Source organism: Triturus cristatus, chromosome 5_2 (assembly GCF_964204655.1).
Source record: "Triturus cristatus chromosome 5_2, aTriCri1.1, whole genome shotgun sequence".
Lineage (NCBI taxonomy): Eukaryota > Metazoa > Chordata > Amphibia > Caudata > Salamandridae > Triturus > Triturus cristatus.
In genome coordinates this window covers 984,400,368-984,419,224 of record NC_140588.1, presented here as the reverse complement: position 1 = coordinate 984,419,224, position 18,857 = coordinate 984,400,368, and the positions used below count along the sequence as shown (strand labels likewise).

Here is an 18,857-nt window from a genome sequence, read left to right as displayed (position 1 = left end):
AATCTTAAGTACACATCTTTTAAAGAAGTTTTTTTTTCTGGGTGCTGCCTATGGGGCAGGCATTGATTGCAAGAGCTGTGAAGGAGGAGAGCAATAGTTAAGAGTACCAGTATAAATAGGAATGGCATTTTTCTTTCTTAACTACAGCAGAAACATGCCTTAAAACTAGAATTAGAATTGTAGCAAAATATCTGATCTTTGGTATATGTTTCCCAATAGCAATAATGCCCTACTTACAGGAAAAGGCATCAGAAGCACATATATTACTAGTCAACATTTACCAGAAGAAAGGAAATGCAGAAAGAACCCATGTTCAAGAAGAATGACATGCTTCTTGTGGTTCAATGGCACCTTTAAAATTATTCCAATTTCAGGTTCATATAAGTTATGAAAATGTACCGTCTTCTGTCTAATTAGTTTTACTTCTGTGTGGAACGAGCATTATCTTTCGTTCTACTAGTCATGCTAATGTGACCGCTGCACGAGAGTTCGGAAAGCAAATGTCGACTCTCATCCATACTTCCCCTAGCTCATACCCAAAGCACTCATAAGCTACCTTTTGGTGGTTTACAATACTTCGGAAAAACCCTCAATAAATTAAACTAACATTGACCAATCCATACCCCAACTCTCCACAAGATCAAATTGATTTAGTCACATTTGTTAATTGGCAGCAACCCTTCATCCTCCCCCCAGCCTACACTATTGCACAGAAAAAGTAATTTCCCAATTCCCATCTAGGTGATGGCTAAGTGCTATTGGCTGGTATACTTGGCTTTATTAAAGGCGACCTGCATATACAGCCCAATGCAGTCTCATCCCAATATACACTTAAACATCTGCAACCATGATCTTCAAAACCTGCAAACATCATATACAACACAGTTACAATCAACACTTGGTCCCAACATGGATTAAAACTCTCCATCTCAGGCATTCAATTTAGTCAAGGGATGCACATAGGATCTGCATTATCACTACAGATTAGGTTTATGCTTAGATTTCAGAAAACTCATATCCTCAAGAAACACCTTTCCCAGGACCCACTTCTCACTGTGCCATGTGATGAAGAGAAATCTCTTGCCCTTTCCTCTTTCACATGCAGTCTTAAATCACTGTCTATTTCTCATATACAGCATCCTGCTGCTTACTACATAAGTTTATACTATTTGCTTCAATGTTTAAGTTTCAAAAATAAAAACTACTTACTTGTTTGAATTCTAAAATGAGCTAAGCATTGTATGGCTTTTTTATTTAAAACTCAAAAACAGTGGAATTGATATTGACATACCTGAACGCAGCCAGCTAACATCTCATACAGAATATGAGCACGTTTCTTCATCACCCGGACATCTACCATTGTGGAATCAGCACACTGACCATTCTGGATTGGATTTATGAAACGATTTCTGAACTCCTTCACAGAACCAAGTAAATTTTCCTTAATGAAGTTAACCATGCAGTGATCTGGGTAGAAACAAATTGTGATAAGCTAATATTATTGACAAAAGTAAAAAAAATACAAGCTACAGATTTTAAACATGCTGTTGAACTTATTGCAGAAAAAAACTTTTTTCGTTAACCTTTGTAGCATTCAACTTTTGTATCAATAGTAATGGACCCCTCACCACACTCAAACTGCTATTGCAGGCTGCATGACATGGTGCAGACAAAACAACACAATATGGCACACCTCCTGTGTGCCATGCCTGCAGACACTGCATTCATTATATGTAAGTAAACCCTACAGCAGGCCTTACAGCCCTAAGGCAGGATGTAATATATATTACATGTGTTGGCATATCTGCAGAAGCAGATATGCCCCTGTGATGTCTGAGTCGATTCCTAGACAATGCAAGTGAACAGGGAAGCCATCTTAAGTATATGCACAGGGCACTGGTGATCACGAGTTCCACAGCTACCTGATGGCTTCACTAAAACCAAAGATGTTTGGTATCAAACATCTTGCATTAATAAACAGACACTGATTCCAGTGATGGATTTATCAATACATGCACCCAGAGGGTACCATAGAGGTACCTCCTGAAACCTACCAACCCACTAGTGTGCTGGCTGACTGGTGCAGTACAGCCTGCCGGCACAGGTATGCTTCTGACCCTCTAGGAGGTGAGAGCCCCACTCTCAGAGGTCAGGAACACGGTCTGTTCCAAACAAGACAGCTAGTAATCAGCATACCAAAGCCAGACCAAATGCCAACAGACCTCGCCGAACAGGACCCACGGCCAGTTCTCCTGCCTCCACTGCCACCAGACCCTCACCGCCACCCGGCCTCCAACACCGCCGTCGCCAGCACTGGCGACACCCTAAAATGCATTCTCCTCAACGTACGCTCCGTACATAAACACGCCATTAAAATATGGAACCTACTCGACTCTCTCGCCCGGCATCGCCTTCTTCACAGAGACCTGGACCAACGCATCCTCCGCCAACGACATTAGCACCGCCATCCCAGACTGATACAAGATCCAGAGGAAAGACCGCCCGAAGCACCCAGGAGAGGGCCTCGCCATCGCCCACAAGAGAACCCTCCGCCTCACCACCTCCAGCCAAACCTTCCCCTCCGCCTCAGACATGCACTTTCAGATCCAGACCACCCCCAAAGCCACACTCCAAGGAACCCTCGTCTACGGAACCCCCTGCCCCCGAACACCCTTCGCCGCCACTATCACCAACATCATCGCACCCCACACCATCGCCTCAACAAACTACATACTCATTGGAGACCTGAACTTCTACCTCGACAACCCCAGCAACCCCAACTCCACTATCCTTTGTGACAACCTAGCCAGCATGGGACTTAAACAACTCGTCAACACACCGACCAACAGAGCAGGACACATCCTCGACCGCATCTTCGCGGCAGGAAACAGCATCCAATTCAGCCACACAACGCAGCTGCCATGGACCGACCACCACTGCGTACACTTCGCCATCAACAAACCCAAGGCACGCAAACCAGCCCCACGCCCACCACGAAGGAACTGGAGCAAGGTTACCAACAAGCAACTTAACTCCACCCTCAACCGAGACAACCGCACCTGGGCACCCGACGCAAACGACGCAGCCAGAGAACTTCACAACTGGATCTCCAACTGCGCAGCCGAGCATGCCCTGCTACGCAACCCCGGAAGACATCGCCCCAGGAAAGCCGCCAGGCTCACCACCGCTCTCTAAGAAGCCAGACGCACCGGCAGACGCCTGGAGTAACACCAAGACAACCAAAAACCACACCTCCTACAAGGACGCCCTGAAGGACTACCACAACCAGATCAGAGCCACCAAGAGGAACTTCATCTACAACAAAATCCTGGCCACCTCCACAAACTCCAAGGAACTTTTCAGTGTCATTCAAGAATTCACCAACCCATGCACCGAAGCCACAGACATCACCCCATCCAAAGACCTCTGCGACAAGCTTAGAACCCATTTCCACCTCAAGATCAAAAACCTCTACGACAACTTCATCGACCATCCACCAGGTGCCACAGACGGCCCCCGCCCCCCAGAAACACCAGCCAGCCCACCATCTCCAAATGGACACCGATCACGGCCGAAGACACCGCCTCAACCATGAAAAGCATCCACTCGGGGTGGCCCTCACCGACCCCTGCCACCCTCACATCTACCACAGAGCCGTGGCCACCATCGCACCCGAACTACAACACACCATCAACACCACCTTCAAAACAGGCAGCTTCGCAGACGACTGGAAGCGCGCAGAAGTCAGACCCCTGCTCAAGAAGCCCACAGCTGACCCCACCGACCTCAAGAACTATCGGTCCATCTTGCTCCTCCCCTTCGCAGCCACAGTTGCAGAGAAAACAGTCAACAGGAAACTGACACGAGTCATTGAAGAGAACACTGTCCTCGGCCTGTCCCAATCCGGATTCCGAAGCAACCACAGCACAGAGACCGCCCAACTCGCCGCCACAGACGACATCCGCACCCTCCTGGACCAAGACCACTCCGCAGCCTTCATCCTACTCGACCTATCAGCGGCCTTCGACACCGTTTCCCACCGCACACTAGTCGCCAGACTACACGATGCAGACATACAAGGAACAGCCCTGGACTGGATCCGATCATTCCTCACCGGAAGAAGCCAAAGGCTCACACTCCCACCCTTCCTCTCCGACCCCACAAAAATTAGCTGCTGAGTCCCACCGGGTTCATCAATGAGCCCCACCCTCTTCAACATCTACATGGCCACCCTTACAGCCATCGTCCGACAACACAGCCTCAACACCATATCCTACGCACAAGACACCCAGCTCATCCTGTCCCTCACCAAAGACCCCACCACTGCCAAACTCAACTTCCAGAAAGGAATGCAAGACGTCGCAGTCTGGATGACCAACAGCTACCTGAAGCTCAACGCGGAGAAGACAGAAGTCCTCGTCCTCGGTACCCCCCCTCCTGCATGGCACAGCACCTGGTGGCCGACTGCCCTCGGAAGCCCACCTACCCCCTCAGACCACGCCAAGAACATCGCCATCGCACTCGACTCATCACTCACCATGAACAGACAGGTCAACGACGTCAACTCCAGCTGCTTCAACACCCTCCGCAAGACCTTCAAGTGGATCCCCGCTGAGTCAAGGAAGATAGTCACCCACACACTCATCACCAGCAGACTGGACTATGGAAACGCAATCTACGCCGGCATCAACAAGTCCCCACTCCGCAAACTCCAGACAATACAGAACACCGTTGCCAAACTCGTCCTCGGCATCCCCCGACACGAACACATTAGCCAACACCTACCTAGTCTCCACTGGCTCCCCTTGGAGAAAAGAGTCACTTTCAAAATCCTCACTCACGCCTGCAAATGCCTATACAACAACGGCCCCAAATACCTCAAAGACAGAATCAACTTCCACATACCCAAATGAAACCTCCGATCTTCCAACCTCGCACTAGCCGAAACCCCGCGCATCCACAGAGCCAGAGCAGGCGGAAGATCCTTCTCTCACATTGCAGCCAAGACCTGGAACGAGCTACCGGCAGACATGAGACGCACCACCTCACAGAACACCTTCAGGAAGACCCTCAATACCTGGCTCTTCAGCTAAACAGATCTGCGGACCCCCCACTCCCTCAGTGCCTTTAGACCCTCATGGGTGAGTAGCGCGATAACAATTCCCTGATTGATTGAGAAGCTTCAAAGCCTTTACCGCCTTTGATATGCGACCCCAGCATCCCCCAGACCTGGGAGATGTCACCCATGCCCCAAGGCCCATCAGGACAGGCGGGAAATTAGTATGCGAGTAGGCAGCCGCGGCCTGTGCAGGTAAGAGCGGCAGGGCGGTGGGGCTGGGTGGGGAGCATTTCGGACGATGATGAGGGAAAATTAAACAAATAATTAATTTCCCCTTGTCATCGTCGAAATCCTCCCTTAACTGGCTCCACCCCTCTTACCTATATGGGCCGTGGCTGTGAGTAGGCGTGGAGACCCCCAGGTCAAACACAACCCTAAGGTGAGCTGCTGATGTGACCCACTCTAGGAAAATTCCACCATCTTGGTGATGGTAGAATTTAGGAAACTGGGACAGGGTTATGCGCACTTCCCGCAGGGGAGGTAGTGACCGTGAGGTTAGATAACCCATTGGTTACTACTCTCCACTTCCCTAAATTTAGTATTTAGGCAATGTCCTGAAACCCAGAACTTTAGATTCAACTGACTAAAAAGAAGAGTAGCCTATCCCCGCAAAAAATGAAGACTGCGGTTGACTTTTGTCACCAAACCCTCCAGACTGCCGCACAAAGACTCGACAATTGCAAAGACCCGACTCGTCCTGAAGATATGCATCCTCCACAAACTCCAGAGCATTGTCAGCACTTCGCCAAGCAGCCAGCATCTCCCTTGGAGTAGAGGAGCTACTCCCCTGCATCCTGAAGGCACAGACTGTGACGTCTGGATTAAAGAAGCTGTTGTCCACTGAGCAGTACCCACACAGGAGGAAGTCAGTGCAGTCAAGGTCAATACCTTGGGTAACTGACCCTTGCAGCGACCAAAGCTTGTTTGAAGTCCAGCCCGAACTCCAACAACACATAAGAAGACCAACAAACGAGGGATGTCAGCACCGCAGAGGCCAGCACGAAGAGTGGCCCAGCTGTCCTGATTGTCCCCTTTGCAGGTCCCGACTGACCACAGTGAGCACCTTGACGCACGCCAGCCAGCCAGGTACAACCACTCTGCACCCGAGCCACCCGGGCCTATGATCCCAAGACCCTTATCACCAGAGTCCCCCTTTGGGAGCTCTCTGACTTGTTCCCAAGTCCCCCTTTGCAGCCTCCTACCAACATGGACCCCCCTTCCATTCTACCACATAGCGCACAAGTCTACCAACCTGTCCAGCACCTCTGCACCCACTCACCAGGACAGATACAAGCGATCTGCTGGTGGAACTTTGGTCCTTGTCCCTCTACCACCTTAGTACCTAAAGGGGTCCCACTCAAACGTATTGCAAGTATGTATATGTATGCAGTGAATGTTCTTTCTCCCATAGGAAAGCATTACACATAAAAGTGCACTGTTGGTTAATATTGCTAAATCTGTAGAAAGTCTATTTCGAAAAAGTACTTATATATTTATGAAGGGGGGGAGGGTGTGTGTGTGTGTGTGTGTGTGTGAGCGTGAATGTGTGAGTGTGTGTGCGTGTATGTTTACCAGTATGCATCTGTTCTTGGCATGTAGAGCTGCAGACCCACACACTATGCATTGATCGCCATTCGGAGTTGGGCCCAGATGCTTGCAGTTGTTTTTGTCTTGGTAAAGTCTTTTTTGTCGTTTACCAATCCTAAACTAATACCTTAGAAATGGTTGCCCCCAACTGTGTATCCAGTTTGGTATCTGTTTCAATGGAGTACTGTTTGGCAGATTTTGCTGCTATGCAGAGGCACATGTGCGAAGTAAGGTATGGTATTTCCCCAAACACGCATTCAGAAATCCATCATGCTCATCAAGTCTCATCAATGACCATTTTGTGGCTAAACTAAGAATGAAACCGATAGCTCTAGCAACATCCAAAATTATTTTGGTTCCCATAACAAATGAATGACATTTATACATTTGTAGTAAAGTAGGATCTGCTTTTACGGTTACCCCCACTTTTTGCTTGATGTGATGCTGTGTTTGACTAGTCTGACTGGGATCCTGCTAATCAGGACCCCAGTCTCTTTGCTTCCTCCCCTAAATTGGTATGATAAGTACTTGGGTACTTCCCAGATTGGACACTGGTGTACACTTATCAGTCCCTAGTACATGGTACTAAGGTACCCAGGGCATGGGTACACCAGGAGTCCCCCATGGACTGAAGCATGTATTATGCCACCCATCCGAGACCAATCAATTTGTAAACTACAGGCCTGCCATTGCAGCCTGTGTAAGCTGGTCACTGCACTTAAAACCTATAAGCCACCCCTACACCAGGCCTTTCAATCCCGAATGCAGGGTGCAGGCTCCCACTCTGGTGCGAAACGGGACAAAGGACAGGGGAGTATCCTCCCCACTACCCAAACCCTCCCCTGGGAGGGAACCCTGAATGGTCCCAACCCTTTCCTTAGGTTACTTAAGGGCTTACCTGAGGGTGGGTCCCTAGATTCGTCGTGGGACAAGATTCATTTCAAGACACCTCTTCTACTTCAACCTTCTGGGCACTCTGGACTTCGCTCTGAGCATAATGGCAGCAACTGGGAAGACTTCTGCTGCTCTTGATCTAGTCGCCCTGCAGCATCCGTGCCTGTGCACCATACAGGAACCTTCCAAGGCCTGTGGGCATCCAAGACATCTGAAGGAATCTCCCTTGAAGTGAAGGAGTCACTTCCCTGCATCTGCAAGCACCGCAACTAAGTTGAGTGATACTCGACTCCCACGGTCTCTGAAAGGCTCAGCAAAACAGGTGGTGGTTCTTAACATCTCTCGAGGCCTGCCCTGTCCTCTCACCAAGTTTGAATCCAGTATCCCTCGTCGGAGCCTTAGAAACCGAACCCCTGTGCACCGCATCGACTCAGTTGCAAAGGCTTTTCGGCTTCCTTTCACCAAGATAGTCGGGCTCCAAGTAGCCCCAACCTCAAGCATCTCCAGTGGCCAAGATTTTCGTCCTCACCACATCACTTGCACCATTTGCCTGCATCTTTGGTGAGCTGTTCGAGGTCCTCTTGTGACTGGCCTGTGGGTCCTCTTGAGAGTCATCTTCTGTGGGTTCCCCTGATTGCTCTGGGCCTGCCCTAACTCCTCTGCTTGTGGTGAGTCCCCTGGACCTTGCTGGTCCCGACACTGCACCTTCTTCGCTTTCCACGTGGATTGCAGTTGCCAAGGCTTGTTGGTGCTCCCCACGGACACCGACCCCTCAACTCTCGACATCCGACATTCCACAGCATTGCCTGGTCCTCAGAGCTGCAGCTCTAAAGTCACAGTCATCTCTCCTGCAACACTCAACAGCGGTGGGCATTCGTCTTCTGTATCTCCTGGTCACTCCTGAGTGGCATAGACTCGGTCCCCTCTGCTTGCAGGTACTTTTCAACTTGAATACACCTCAGCAGCAGCATCTTCCTGAAGTCTTCCATTGGGCTAGACGTACGAGTTACTTCCCTTCAGTAACAATGTATCTGGTAGGGACGATTCTAGCCGCAGATTCCTTCACGTAGAATTATCCCCAGGCGTGAGACTGGATCCGGAAAACTTTTTGCCCAAGATCCCTGCGTGCCGGCACCACGCGACTCCACCCAGGTGTCGTCCGCGCACGTGGCGTCAGCGAGGTCACATAAGTCCCACTCCGGCGCGCCTACGTCAGTTTTCTTCGGAGAACTTTTCCGCGCCACAACGCGGAGTCAGCAGACAAAACTGTGAGAGTATAGGAACAGTGTGCGAAAGAGCAACAAAAGGGAATGGTGAGGAACACCACCATAAAGAGCAGCACCCGGCACTGCAGTACCCAAAGGCAGGGAAAGAATAAAGAAGAGGGCAGAAACCCTGCCAGTACAGACACAGCCCACCCCACCTCCTCCCCGAGACAAGGGACATGTAAAAATGTCACGATAACATGCAACACGACTACAACCCCAACCAAAGACAAGGAAGGGGAACCAGTCGGGGACTCACAGGAAATGACAAACTCCAAGACATCCCCATCACAGAGTGTGACAACCCCCATCAGGAACAAGGGCAGAGGCACAGCCAAAAGACCCAAACCTCAAGGGTCGCAAAGAGCCAGAAGTACCAACAAACCTATCCTCCCATATGAAACATGGCGGAAAAGGGAAAGAATGTACTCATAGAAGACAGAGCCACCCACAGGGAAGCGAATGCAAAAGACCAAATCACAAGCCCTCATAGAACGGGGAGGAAGGGCGGGCCGTGAAGGAATCTGCAGCTAGAATTGTCTCTACCAGACACATCGTTACCGAAGGGAAGTAACTCGTACATCTAGCCGCAGATTTCTTCACATAGAATAGATACCCTAGCCATACCCAAGGGAAAGGAGGGTCTGCGAGAGGACGCCACCCACCAGGGCAGGACAGAGGACCGCCCGTGGGCCAAGTCCAAAACAGGACGAAGAGCCCCGTCCCCCAGGCAAGGGGAGACGAAGTGAAGAAGATAGCCAATCCCCACTCAGCAGAGGAAACAAGATAAGGCGAAAAGAGGTCAAACACCCCACAGCCACGTGAGGCAACAAAACCTCCGCCCAAGGCAAGGAAAGGAGCACCAAAGGAGAAGAGCAACCTAGAGAATCCAAGGAGAAAAGGCAGAGCAAAGGCAATCCCAGACAGGAGGGCACCGGCGGCAAGGAGCAGGCGGAAGCTGAAAAGGGGAACTCAACGTCACCCAGGAAGAATCGTCCAACACCCCGCAGGGGCAAACTGCGCCCGCAAGAGGGCCCAGAAGTCAGGGACCATCCACCCCCACCGGGAGAAGAGGTAAAGCCAAGTGCAAGACCCACTGGAAGCAGCGGAGAAGGTGGGGTGACAGTCCCACTAAAGCCCCAAAAAGGCACAACAGTGCAGAAAGAACAAGAGGGTGGTACTGGCAAGCTCCGCCAGACGCCAGGGACACCACAGAACGAACACTCACAGCAAGAAGGCGAAGAAGATGGTTGCATCCGCAACATACCATAACGCCACGAAGAGCAGAAGACCGCAGGCGACCACAACTCCCCAACACATACCAGGGCTATATAACAGCCAACCCTGCCCCACATGGGGCATGTCAGATCCCAAGACATGGGAACCTCTTAGAAAGAAACTTCCGCAGTAAGAGGACAACAAAAAAGACCTGCGGCAAAAAAACCCGCAGGAGGCCTTATCAAGCAGCCAGAGGGGAACGCAGAAGGCCCAATCTCAGGCCCAGTATGGTGTGAAAAACCCAAAGGAAAAGCACAAAGTCAAAAAGGGCTGGCCAGCAGCCAACAGAACCACAACCTCAGCCAGACAACCGGGGTGACCCGCCCCAACAGAAGAACAGCTCCAAGAATCAGAGCAACACGCAGGTCACTGAGGAGGAGAAGAAGGGGGAGGAGGAGGAGGAAGATGCCCTTCCAAGAACCTCTGAATGGCTGAGTCCGCAGGGGCATGGAACAAAAGAGCACCATCGAAGGGAAGGTCCACCAGCCGTTCTCGAACATTCTCCGGGAACACACTGGCCGGAAGCCAAGCATGGCGACGAAGGGCAACCGAAGAAGCTATGGCACGACCCAACACCTCCGAGATGTCTAGAGCGGAGCGAAGGATAAACGCCGCCCGCTCCCGACCATCCAAGACGTGACATCTCAAATCCAGACAAGCACCCTCCTGAGAAGCTGCAGACATAAGGGACTCCGCCGAGTCCCATAAGCAAGAAGTGGCCTGAGCCAGAACACACAGTGTGTTAAGGGCCCGCAGAGCCGCACTGGTTGAGGCAAACATATTGCGCCCCCAAGAGTCCAGCCAGCGGGCCTCCTGGGAAGGGGGGGGGGGGGGAACAACAGCAGCGGCAAAGCAGGAAAGGCAGACTGCAAAAGGGGGCCTCTGGTCGAAGGCTGAAGAGAAAGGCACACCGAATCACGGGGTGCTGGATGGTGGCGGTGCAGAAGGTGCTGGGGCACCGGGTCCCCCGTGGCGGGACAGCCCCAAGTGCCCAAGATAGAAGAGTGGAGTGAACCCTCGAAGGGAAGCAACAGTTCCCTACCACCAGAGCCCTGATGGAGAACCTCCAGAAGATGATCTGCGGGAAAAGGGGTAGCTGGATCATTCATGGGCAGAATTCCGAAAGCCATTGAAACAGCGCGGGCAAAAGCCGCACCCGCCTCCATAGTGCCTCGCGGAGGGGAAAGCAGCTCCTGGTTAGGTGACGGCTGCAAGCTAAGGCAGCCATCCCCCAAGCCAACCGGAGGAAGGAATGGCCAAGGCCGAAAGGAAGGAAGAGGGCCCGAAGAGTGGGGGACTTGCGGCTCCTCCGGCTAAGACCGCGGTCGCGGAGACGGCGAGGAGCCGCCTTTAGACAACGTCAGGGAAAAAGCCACGACACGGAGGCCCGTCTCCGGCGAGGATGACACCAGCAACCGCCGAACCTCTGGAGAAGAAGAGGCGTCCGTAGACGAGCCCACGACCCCACGTTGGCCCGGCGCTGAAGAGTCCGCAGCCTGAGGGCGACCTCCGACACAGCACTTGGCACAGGAGACCGGAGCATGAGTGGCGAAGGGACAGCACCGACCTGACCTCCGACGAAGCAGCCGCCTGTGTGGAGGGACGAGAAGGGCCCGGCCCGGGGAGGGACGAGGAGACCCCTGCCGGCCGCGACTCGTGACAGGGCGAGATGGGCCCTCCACCGACCCCTGTGGCGCGGCCAGGGCCAGCAGACGCCGGCACCGTGGCGGCGTCACCTCGGCCTCTCAAAAGGCCGCCGCCTGTCCCGCATACCGAGGGGGGCTCGGGGGTGCGACCCGTGCCCCGGCGACCTCCCGCGACACCACAGGGACTCCCGTGGGAGTTTGCGGCGAAGCAAAGGTGCCATGGTCCGAAGGAGGGGCCCCCGAAGGTCCGCACCGCAACAGCAGTACATCTTCCGAGCCTGGATCTGAACCAGTTGGCGCCGGGGCCGGAGCCGCCGGCGATGCCGCGGAGAGCCCCGCACACTGCAAGGGATCCACCGACGTCCCAGGAGGGGAAGGAGGAGAAGCCAGCAAGGCCTGCAAAGCCGCCACATATGTCTCCATCTGGGCTCTGATCGCCCCTACGCCGGGAAACAGCGGATAAGAGGACGACACACGGGCCGCACCACCCGCGGAGAGCCCACGCCCCCGACAAGCCAGAACCCAACCCTCTGGGACAAACTGCGACACTTACCCAGGGGTGAGCGGCGCACCTGCGACCTGGGAGAAGGTTGAAGTCGGCAAGGGAAGCCGTGGGTCCGAGAACCCTCCTCAGGGGTCAGCCGAGATGACGACACCGACCTGGACACCCGGCCCGACGGAAGTTTCATCCAGCGCTCACGCCGGGACTTCGTCTTCAACTGCTGGCACGCCTCGCAATCAGTGGAGTCGAGGTGCTCCCCCAAACACCACATTTAGATGGGGTGAGGATCCGTCGCCAACATGAGGCGGCCACACGGCGAACAAGTTTTAAAGCCCGAAGGCATTTGCACACTGTTCCCACACACGCAGCAATAGCAGAAGGGAAAGGCCTAAACAGGCCCAGAGCACAAACCGGATCCGCGTTGCACGCGGAAAAGGAAAAAACTGACGTAGGCGCGCCAGGGTGGGACTTATGTGACCTCGCTGACATCACTTGAGCGGACGACGCCTGGGCGAAGTCGCGTGGTGCCGTCCCCCTGGCGCGCAGGGATGCTGGGCAAAACGGTTTCCGGATCCAGTCTCACGCCTGCGGATAATTCTACGTGAAGGAATCTGCGGCTAGTAGTCTCTATCAGATGGCTGTTTCCAAAGCCACTATGCACCCTGCCTCCCTGGTGTAGGTATCCTGGTTCCTAGGGTATCCACAGGTGGGGTGGCTCTCCAACCTTCTGTCTTCCACGAGGTTTCGTCGGGGTCCACTGGGCAAGGTCATTCTTAAAAATTGAAACCACAACTTACCCATTGACTTGCATTGAGGCCCAGTCTTGTTTCCACTCTGCACACGGCCGCTGTGGGGTTCCTGGTTACTTGCCTCGGGTGGTTTCTTGGGTCCCCGGCACTTCTAAGTCTTCTGGGAATAGTCTTGACTCGTGGCTCACATACCACCATTTAAGTATATGGTTTGGTTTCCCCCGGGCGACCACGGTGCATTCCGTGCTACTTTCCTGTTTGAATTGAAAAGTATTGTGTGCATTGTGTATATCACCGGCTAGAAGATATCTGTGTTAGTGAGTGTCTTATAATAAATACGTATTTTCATAACTGTGTGGTTCTTTTTCACCTAATTTATACCTATAAGATTATGTTCTGGTAAAACAAGCTGCTTAACACTCCTTCTGGACTAAGCTTGAAGGCTGCTCTCCACAGCTACCACTTAGAGAGCTTTCTAAGGTTGTCTAAGACTACTAAAATCCCCATAAGGGTGGTCTGGATTGGTGCAAGGTGCCCACTTGCATAAGTGTCCACCATATACCAAGCCAGCTTCTCGCAACACTAATGTAAGGAGTAACATTATGTACCTGGTGTGAATCTTTCAAAATGTCAAAAATCTCAAATGTTGCCGAAAAGACAACAGAAATTTATTGTATTACACGGACACTTGCATAGTGCTTTCTTATCCCTAAGGAGGGATATGGTGTTTATTAGGTGTCAATAAAGTAACTAATCAAACTGTATAATTTATAAGGAATATGCTACTTACCAGTATGCATCTGTTCTTGGCATGTAGAGCTGCAGATCTATACACTGTGCATAGATCGCCATCTGGTGTTGGGCCCGGATGTTTGCAGTTTGTTTTTCCTCTTGGAAAGTCTTTGGAAGTCACGAGGTTGGTGACTCCTCCTTTGGTTCGTATTGCGCATAGGCTTCGGCTCCATCCTCAGATTGTTTTTTGCCAGCAGGGAAAGATGGAGCGTAGTAATAACAGTAAAGAAACCCATGTGTGTTGTATCTAAATAAGATAGACTGGAACGGATACAGGTAGCCGGGGAGGCGGGTGGGCGTGTATAGATCTGCAGCTCTACAAGCCAAGAACAGATGCATACTGGTAAGTAGCATATTCCGTTGAGGCATATGAGCTGCAGATTATACACTGTGCATAGACTATATAGCAGTACCCAACCCTAGCGGCGACCACCGGCATCCGTTGCAGTTGTTTGGAACAGTGTTTTTAGTACAGCCTGGCCCACACTAGCTTGTTGCTTGGTTTGCACATCTACACAGTAATGTTTTGTGAAGGTGTGCGGTGTTGACCATGTCGCTGCTTTGCAGAGGTCATCTAGTGGTATGTTTCCTAGAAAAGCCATAGAAGCCCCTATCTTCCTTGTAGAGTGGGCTTTAGGGGGGAACAGATAGCGTTCGTTTTGCTTTGTGGTAGCAAATCTGAATGCATTTTACAATCCACCTAGCTATCCCTGATTTAGAAATAGGGTTGCCTTTATGTGGTGGAGAGAAAGAGACAAATAGCTGTTTGGTTTTTCTGAAAGGTTGTGTTCTTTGGATGTAGTAAAGTAAGGCCCTTTTAACATCCAGTGTGTGTAAAGCCCTTTCCGCAACGGTTTGAGGTTGTGAGAAAAAGACTGGTAATTCTACCGACTGGTTTAGATGGAAGGGAGAGATGACTTTGGGTAGAAATTTTGGGTTGGTGCACAGTACAACCTTGTTCTGATGCATTTGGAGAAAAGGTTCCTGTATAGTGAGTGCTTGTATTTCACTAACCCTTGTAAGGGAAGTGATGGCCACTAGAAATGCTGTTTTCCATGTGAGAAATTGCAGCTCACATTTATGTAATGGTTCGAAAGGGGGTCCCATTAGCCTTGTGAGAACTATATTCGAGTTCCAGACAGGTGAGGGTGGTACTCTGGGTGGAATTACTCTTTTGAGGCCTTCCATAAAGGCCTTGATGGCAGGCACCCTGAAAAGTGATAGGTGCTGCCTGTTCTGTAAGTAAGCAGCAATTGCTGCGAGGTGTAACCGAATGGATGTATATGCTAGGTTACACCTTTGTAGATGGAGCAAGTAACATATTGAAGGATAAAAATCATTCGTTCTGTGAATCTGCACCATGTAAAGTTAGCACAATGTATCTACGACGGTATTCTCATCACATAAACGCCTATATGTATGTTCTGGAAGAAGCGTATTCTTTAGTTTCCTCTTATATGACAAAAGGGCCGAAAACCATACTGTGGCCATCTTGGTTTGCGATAGACCATGTGTCAGATCACGTGGTTTCCCCTGCTTACCATCTTCATGATTTAGTTCGTACCAGCCCAGAGACAGGATAGTTGTATTTACGGCCGAGGCCCAAGGTCACATCTGCTGTAGGGAGTATCAAGCGGCCCTGAGACGAAAAGGGAGTCACCCTGCCGACCTCCTCTGTATAGATAGCAACCCTTTGTGCAAGACTGAAACCTAACACTGTATGAGCTCATTCAGGAGCCCATGGACTAACTGGTACTTTTCCACTTGTATGGCTTTGTATGCTGAATCTGTTATGTATATAAGTGTGATGTTGTCAAGGAGTCTTCAGTCTTCCTCGGCGCACCTGATGGGTGAGGATCGATGAGGCTCCTCTATATAGAGTTTTGCTTTGGCCAATAAAGCTTTTGAACCTTCTCCGTTGCCGACTGACCATTTTTAAGAATATGATTGCGGGCCACTGGTAAGTGTGGCCCTTGGGATATTTTTGAGTACTTCAGTTGGCGACTCTGGTGGGACCCCGTGATAGGGTCTTTTTCCTCCCCCGTAGTCGGGTGGTAGGATCGGGGGCGTCCTGGTCGGGCGGGTGGAGAAGAGGGATTTTATTTTTCCTTCTCCTTGAATTTTTTGACACTTCCACTCCGCACTCCCGATCAGGGTGTCCTCTGCTGCTAGAAGCCCTTCACCGGGGTCCTACGGGCTTAACCCAGGAGCTGACCGTGTTGGTTCCAAGAAGTTGGCAGCGGAGAACGAACGTCCGTATCTGGGTGCACCCGGTGAGTAATTTGTTTGTTTGACGCACGCTTTTGGGCGGTGCATTTGGAACAGTTAACTGTGTTTTGATTTGGAGGGGTCATGAGTACCCCAGGAGAATTACGGAGGTCTTGCAGGGTGGTCCGGTAGGGGCTGCCTGCAGAGACTCCGCGGATCTTTTGTGATTTGTGATTTGAAGACGCGGCTCAGATGCCTAGTTGTTACCTGTGTGTAACACATGGCCGGATTGGATTCGGAAAAGCCTGCGACTGTAACTGGGTTGCCATGAGACGCGCCTGAAGTGATGGATGCTTGCACCACATCATAACAGTCTCAGCGGTGAACCAAGGAGGTCATAGGATGGTCTGTAGTCCAGTCCGTGGTTGCACCTGTCTGACTGCCTCTTGCCAGTCTTTTTGAAAAGACTGCTCGTTGTGATTCTGTTGGTCCGGTATTTGAATAATACTCCACGAACGGGAGTCGACGGGCTCGGTTCATTTGTTTGGATGCATCACATTTAAATAAGTAGGTTGAGGTTGAACTGCAGAAAACGTTATATGAAAACAATCAATTTGTGTTATATGTGATACAAAATTTGTTTGTATGTTATTGCTGTTTGTCTATTAACTAACCATGCCGTGTTTCAGTAAATTGAATTGTTTTGGTTGTTACTGTCGGCCTGCCACGCCGGTGGGCAGTCCCAACCATTTCATGTACGTAAAACATGGAATAACTCCTCTATTGTTTAATACTTTATGGCATAAGTATACTAGAGGTAATGGGAATTGCAATGGCTCCAAACGGGTTCATTCGATGAGAGAAAAATTGCCTTTTTACAGGACCAGTTATTTTCTAGACGCAGTAGGCAGTCTATGTTTGATGCACTAAGCACCTGGCAGAAGGAGTCTAAGTGGAGGCGAATGAGGGAGGAGAAACTAGCTAGAGTTAAAGCAGGGCAGACAGTTACTCAGAAGGCTATTGCCTACGACAGAGCCCGCACAGAAGAAGGAACTGAATGTGTGAATCGGGAGTTCAGATTACAAGCCAATAAAAGTTATGTGGCTCGGCCCGACGCCGAAGATGAAATTGGAGATTTATTAGACCTGCGCCCACCACCCCCATATGTCCCGCAACGATTATACCCGGCGGTACCAGCTGCCCCAGTATCGACCGTTGCCGATCCGGCGGCCCCGGCGCAAGTCTCCGCTGGGACGACGGTAGCTCCTACTGCATCGGCACCTCCAGCCCTTTCCCTTCTTGCACCCCAAACCAATTTGTCCCGGTTGTCCTCGTCTGTTACAGAGATTATGACTTTATTGCCCAATTTGTTGTCACCCGCGACAGCTGGAAATATTCAGCTGTCGCCCGGGTCAGCCCATTCTCCCCCTGTGTTGACCTCTTCCTCAGCAACCGCAACCCCCTTACCGGCTGTTTCCACTCCGATACACCCCCCCGGCCTTCTTGAAGGCAAGAAACTATTTACTCGGTCAGCCATAACCCTGGAGGAAAGGGAAGTTGTTGCGTTACAGGCATCGCAATGGATGCGACACCCTATTTACACTGTGTCCGACATATGGAGCACTATGAAGGACCTTGAGCACGTGATGCAACAGCATGCATTAGACCATATGGCCGCATGCCTAATATCATCATGGGAACAAGTCCATGCGAGGGGAAAGGCCCCGGCAATATTGTATACCATTCATGATCATGTGCACAAATTTCAATTGACCCCAGACGAGGTATTCAAAAATATTAATACATTGGTTTGTTATAGAACCCGACTTGAAACCGCTGGTCCTGTGGATTCAGCGCATTTTCCTATGCGTGAGGTCCACCCTATTTATCATCCAGAAATTACCGAAATAAGAGATGCTACGGGGGTGGTTACCCGCCCGCGAGTTGATGCTCGAAACCAGGAGCAGTGGGTGTACACCCCGTGGAAACGTAGTGAGGTACTGTCATTAAAAGCTCATTTACCTGACCCTAGGAAAAATCCTACAGCATATTATAAAGAACTTACTGAAGCCGCCTCATCGGCGGTAATGACATTGGCCGATATAGAATTGTTCTTTGCCCTATTAGTACCAGTGGATATCTGGCGTCAGGTACATGAAAAAGACCATGTGACTGAATTCGGGGGAACATGGGATCAATTGAAAGATTGGGATAAAGACCGAAAACCCGGAGCTAAGCCCAGGGCTGAAATATTAACGTTACCTGACAAAATAATTACATACATGCATTCGCTCATCCCGCCCAGGAAAGTGGATTGGGATAAATTGACTGCATGTCGACAGAAGAAAGACGAGAGTGTATCGGATTTTTGCACTAGATTTGAAGGGGTTTTCATTGACTTCAGTGGCCAGGACTTATCCAAGGAGGGTGGTATACGCCTGTTTGTTAATAGGTTTGTGACCAATTTACTGCCCGAAATCTCGACCCGACTCCAGGCCGCAGAAAGTACATGGACAACGTCTACTCCCTCGATTATATTAAGTATGGCACAATATTATGAGCACCGAGAGAATGAAAGTAAGGATAAGACAGAAAAGAAAGCAAAGGATTTGAAAACACGGGTCCTGTTACAGCAGGTTGAGAGAGGCCGTGGAAGGGGTCGGGGAGGGCCGAGCTCTGCTCCACGAGGGGCGGGTCAAGTCCCGGATGGAGGACGAACCGATTTAGGCATAAACCAATGCGCATTTTGTAAACAGGAAGGGCATTGGCGTTCCCAGTGCCCGTTATATGCACAAAACAACAATACCCGAGGCCAAG

At 50.9% G+C, this 18,857-nt stretch overlaps 1 protein-coding gene across 2 annotated transcripts in view; it reads right to left on the bottom strand.

Moving 5' to 3' along the window:
• The window catches only part of ATRX (ATRX chromatin remodeler), a 1,501,634-nt gene that overhangs the window by 631,907 nt on the left and 850,870 nt on the right, over positions 1-18,857 (bottom strand). For both annotated transcript variants that reach the window (XM_085608236.1, XM_085608237.1), the window contains exon 21: positions 1,292-1,467. In XM_085608236.1, coding sequence (XP_085464362.1) covers positions 1,292-1,467 — 176 coding nt within the window. The remainder of the gene's footprint in view (positions 1-1,291; positions 1,468-18,857) is intronic.